Genomic DNA, 5,523 nt, shown 5'->3' with positions numbered 1-5,523 from the left:
CTCCACTAGCATGGCAAATCAAAATCAGCAACGTTTCTTCTCGTTTTGGAGACAAGAAAGCACGCAGCAGATCTCGCCGGGCGCTCGGGAAAAGAAAGAGAAGACAAGAGAAGAGCAGAGCGCTCGGCCGTTTCGTTGGCGCCCACCGCGCACCACCGCTTCCCCGTGCTCGTGCCAACAAATAACGCTACCCGCCAGTAATCTCTTTCCTTGTCGACCCCGTTCCAACTTCCAGCCCCCTCTCTGGCTCTCTTCTTCCTCCTCCGGCTGTGCCACTACTGCCGCAAGCGCCCGTCCTGTACCAATCCAGAATTCACCCACGCGAAACACCTCCGCTCCATTCGCCGCCGCGCGTCCAGCAGGCCGCCCCCGAAAGTAGTCCGTACGGACATCGAGTCCTTTTCGGGGGCCTCCGCTTTTGGAACCGGCGCCAGAAAGGAAGCGGGGGATCCGGGCAGTCTTTTTTTGGGCCATCGACCGATCTTATTCCTTCCTGCTGCTCGGTATAGTATATCCGATCCCCCCATCCCTTTTTCCCGGCGCGTGCGTGCGTGCGTGCGTGGGGCAATTCGACGGCGGCGCGGGGGTGTTTCTGTCCTTGGATGGTCGTTTGGCCGGCCCGCGCCGATCGATGGAGTTCTGGCCGGAGTTCCTGGCGACCAGCTGCGGGCATGAGTTCGTGGCGGGGGGCGTCGGCGGCATGGCCGGTGTGCTGGCGGGCCACCCGCTCGACACGCTCCGCATCCGCCTGCAGCAGCCGCCGCCGCCCGCCAGCCCCGGGATCACCGCCGCCGCGGCACGCCCGCCCTCCGCCGCCAAGCTGCTGCGCGGCATCCTCCGCGCCGAGGGACCCTCCGCGCTCTACCGCGGTATGGGCGCGCCCCTCGCCTCCGTCGCCTTCCAGGTGACCCCATTTTTCTCATTCCTCCTCTGTTCCAGATTTTTTTTTTAAACTTCTCGTGCGATTAGGATTGTGGAATTAAGGAGGTCGTGAATTCTTTCGTTTCGTCTTCCTTTTTCCGAGTAAAAGTTGGCTTAGGATATCGTTTTCGACAAGAAAGTTTGGTGAAGCATACATGCGACAGCTAAATCTACTGACATGACTAACTAAGTGGCCTAAGGTGTTACATATGGCCTTATAAGTAGTATTGCCTAAGGTATTATATATGGAAGTAGGACGGCGGCACGGCGCTACTGACACGCTAGAAAAATCATTTTCGTCCCCTTGCTTGTCGCGTTTGAAGTCTTGCAATTTTGCTTCCCATGCCTTTGCGTCCTTTCTCTGTTTCCGTAGGATAGCACCAGGATAAAGTGACACGCAAAGCGTGACATGAAAAAAAACCTTATTCAAAAGGTACAATGCATGATTTCGTGATACATGTTGTTGCATTCGACTGATGTGACATGTTGGAAGCTTAGATGAGCAACACACGATGGGACTTCCACATGTTAGCTCCAGCGCAATGTTGCCCTGCGTCCCTCTCAATCTAGTGGTTTCACATGGTGTGGTGGCCTGTTGTCTATTCAGTTGTGATCGCCAATAAAGGCTCAACGTACGATAATGCACACGTTTCGTGTTTGTTCGTAATGATGCTTGCTTCGTACTAGCGTACTACGCTGCCTAGCATTAACATTGTCCAATTAATTTTTGTTGCAAGCATTTTAGTTGCTGTATAGCTAGCCTGATGTTTTATGTTGTCATACAACTATACGAGGATGTCAGTACCATGCTACTCCAGTACTGTATGGTGGTAGCAGCTGAGATGTAAATCTTTTTTTCCTTCTCGTCTGCAGAATGCAATGGTGTTCCAAGTCTACGCGATCCTCTCGCGGTCGCTGGACACCTCAGACCCTCCCTCCTACACGAGCGTGGCGCTCGCCGGGGTCGGCACGGGCGCGCTGCAAACTCTCATCCTGTCCCCCGTAGAGCTCGTCAAGATCAGGCTGCAGCTGGACGCGCACCGGCGCCCGCCGGGGCCGCTGGACATGGCCCGGGACATCCTCCGGCGCGAGGGCCTCCGCGGCGTCTACCGTGGCCTGGCCGTGACCGCGCTCCGGGACGCGCCCTCGCACGGCGTCTACTTCTGGACGTACGAGCGCGCGCGTGAGGCGCTGCACCCGGGCTGCCGGACTGGGCAGGCGGAGCAGGAGTCCCTGGCCACGATGCTCGTGTCGGGGGGCCTCGCGGGCGTCGCCAGCTGGGTCTGCTGCTACCCGCTGGACGTGGTCAAGTCCCGGCTGCAGGCGCAGCCGGCGTCGGCGCACCCGCGGTACCGCGGCGTCGTCGACTGCTTCAGGAAGAGCGTCCGGGAGGAAGGGCTCCCCGTGCTGTGGCGCGGGCTCGGCACCGCAGTGGCCCGCGCGTTCGTGGTCAATGGCGCCATCTTCGCGGCCTACGAGCTCGCGCTCCGGTTCTTGGTCACCAACAACGGTCAGAGGCTGGTCATGGAGGAGAACTGAAACTGTCAAGATCATCGATGCGATTCCATCCATTTGCAAAAGGTTGGAGCCGCTCGCGGCAGCTTGGAGCCAAGCACCGATATGCAGGTTCGCGGTGTTGTACATAGGCTAGTATATTCTTTGGGAAGTGGTTACGGGGATCATCATACCATTGCAGCAAGGCGTGAATGCGTGATTTTCAGAGAGTGGTTAGTGCCTGCAGGAATGGGCAGAGATTGGCTCTGTAGGTGTACTTCTTGATCACGACGATCAATTCCCCCAATGTGTTTGGGGAAATGCTACTATAGGACTATTACATATTGGTATGTGTATGTACTCCGTATTATAGAACATAAATCATTGAAGACAATGGGTTAATTGCCAGCAGGTGTCGGATCAATATGCATTGATGAGAGTTCGTCTGACACAGGTCATAGTGTTTTATTGGGATTGTTCTACCTTGAAAAGCCATGAGTTCCTTTGAAAACTCCTCACGTGCGACAGCGAGTGAGAGTGATGCATGGAAATGCATATTTTCTTAGGAGCTTCATTGGCAGGAAAAAGGAAAGGGGCAGCTTTCAGGAGCTGCCTTCAGGTTCAGGAGCAGGAAGAGGAAGGCAAATGAGAGCAGCTCTTCTCACTCACCTGTGGCTGACATGGAATTGTCATTTGCGTGCAATCTTGCGCCACTACTTTTGGTAAATTCCGTCCGGTTGTTGGAACCAAGCAGCTGTCGCTTCTGATTACACAAGGTGTATCCCGACTTCCCGAGAACCCTGGAGAACGGAGAACCCCAGGTATACTAAAGATACAGTTCTGTTAGACCATTGCTTTGTCTTGGAACTTCGCGTCCTTGTCCAAGCATGATCCGTTTTCAGTGTTGCTAGCTCAACCGCTTACAGAGCCCGTAACAAAAAGTTTGCTGACTACTACTCGGTATGTTTCCATTGTTCGTCGCACTCAAGTTTCTCACATCTGGATGTGTTTTATACTACTCCCTAGTCCCTCCGATCTATACTAACTCTGTACTAAATCCAAAATACTTTTTTTGAATAAAGGAGCATCCCCAGATTTCATTAATAAAATCAACGAACCACAAATGTCTTCGAGGTCTGCTTAGAGGTTCAACAACAAAATAAAAGATCTTCAGAGAGAGCCAACCTCGCTGCCTCCACTCAGGCCCCATAGAAAGTTCAGAACCAGCTACTACAAACATCTACTATTGAAGGCTTTGGCAGCTTCACTCGATTGTAACTCTTCTCATCGTTGGTTTCCAACCATAGATCAAAGACTTCAGATGAAATCCGGGATAATCTGGTAATTTCTTGTTTCAGGGTTTCCCGGTCAGCATCCTTTTGAAACCCACACCCAGTATGTGATCCAATGGCAAACGGAGAAGATGACATTAGTACGTTCGTTAAGTTGTCCTTTACTCTTCCATGTACTCAGTGCTGCTGCACCTATAGCTAACAAAGTTCTTTGCTTTCCTTTAAATTTCACCAACCAGTTGTTCATTAAGTCCCCCATGGATTCAGGCACATTGTTGAAATTAAATGTACAACTTACCATACTCCAGCAGAACTTAGCAACTGGACACGTAAAAAATAAATGGTCGATGGTCTCCTTAGATCCACAAAAAGATCCTCTCCATCCCCTTTTAACTAGGTTAACCCTTGTTAAAATACTATTTTTGCCCATCAACCACATGAAAATTTTGACTTTTCAATTTTTTTTTCTAAATTTCCCATAGATGCACATAAGGAATTACAACCTGTTTGTCCTTTAACATCCTATACAGCGAACCTACAGTGAACTGCCAGATTTAGTTAATTTCCATATACATTGATCATTCTCAGCATTCAAATGAGTATGAATGCACAGATTAACCATTTGTTTCCACATTTCTAAAGTATCCTCACGAAGAGTTCTACGAAAAGTCAGACACTTCATCCTAGACTCAAAAACATCTGTTTGTTTCACATCCTTTTCCATGTTTGCAGTAGTTGATGAGGATCCACCTCCAGACTTGCTGCAACCTTCAACACCAAGAGGTGCGAGCAAGATTGTAAGCAGACATGACAGCGTAAACACCCGCTTTGGAGGAAGGCCATGAAGCATAATTTGTGCAACCTTCAACACCAAGAGGTATTTGCAGGATCTCATCGCCATCGTCAACATTGTAAAAAGTGCAGACTGAATTCTCATTCCAGGACAGTACATCACCCGACAACAGAATATTAACCTTTGTTTCACCAGGAATAGAACATCAAGGGAAAACTGAACATTTGTTAATGCTGCCAACTCCCTTCCTAAATATAAGATGTTCTAGCTTAATTGTCCTAGGTCAAACTTCTTAAAGCTTGCTAAGTTTGTAGAAAATGTGTTAACACCTATAATATCAGATAAGTATAATACGAAGATATATACCATGACAGATTTGTAAAACTAATTTAGAGTTTAGATGTTGGTATGGTCTATATATATATGAAAAAGATTTGTTTAGAACAAAAAAGAAAAGGATGTCACCCGTCTATTCAGTACGCAGGCCTTTGAAAGATTCTCTTTTGAGAAAGTAAGGCCTTTGCAAAAAAAAAAAAATTGAGAGAATGTGAGGCCTTTGCAATTGTGCACCCATCTCGCTCTGTATGGGCCGGTAGTAGGTTTTTTGGGCCACATTCGGAGGAGCCAGGCCTCTAACTTCCCTGAACGCCTTGAGCCCTTGACCTCCCAGTCCCAGATTGCAAATTTTGCATGCATGCTGTCTCCCTACTGGAGAGTACGTCAAGACTGGCAGTCTGGCACTGGTGCCCTATGACAGGAGGTCGAGAAAGTACGGTAATCCGCCATCAAACGGTCAAATCTGAAATATTCGAGTGGCAGATGACAAGATGTCAATCGTTTGGCACGTCCTGTCCGTCTCCGATGTGCCCCCTTCTCGCAGGGGCTGCCTGAAAAATCAGTCAATCATTCTGAATCTACCGGCGACGGAGAGCGATTACTCGCAAACATCTTCTGGCGAAAGTACACCCGGCCAACCCGGCCACCACAAGGTCCACAACCACTAGCTACAATGATCCGGCGATG

At 49.9% G+C, this 5,523-nt stretch overlaps 1 protein-coding gene across 1 annotated transcript; it reads left to right on the top strand.

Moving 5' to 3' along the window:
* Positions 1–2,866, top strand: LOC100838576 (mitochondrial arginine transporter BAC2). Its single transcript, XM_003565740.4, has 2 exons — positions 1–904; positions 1,795–2,866. Exons 1-2 carry the CDS (start codon positions 632–634, stop codon positions 2,458–2,460), a joined length of 939 nt encoding a protein of 312 aa, XP_003565788.1. The 5' UTR covers positions 1–631; the 3' UTR covers positions 2,461–2,866.
* The last annotated feature ends 2,657 nt before the right edge of the window (positions 2,867–5,523 follow it).

Source organism: Brachypodium distachyon, chromosome 2 (assembly GCF_000005505.3).
Source record: "Brachypodium distachyon strain Bd21 chromosome 2, Brachypodium_distachyon_v3.0, whole genome shotgun sequence".
NCBI lineage: Eukaryota > Viridiplantae > Streptophyta > Magnoliopsida > Poales > Poaceae > Brachypodium > Brachypodium distachyon.
This window is presented reverse-complemented; position numbering and strand designations above follow the sequence as displayed.

Bases quoted from the DNA above. Each gene is read 5' to 3' on its own strand.
- LOC100838576 (XM_003565740.4), top strand. From the start codon at position 632: ATGGAGTTCTGGCCGGAGTTCCTGGCGACCAGCTGCGGGCATGAGTTC. The intron at 905-1,794 runs GTGACCCCATTT...TCTCGTCTGCAG, and splicing joins TCGCCTCCGTCGCCTTCCAG to AATGCAATGGTGTTCCAAGT.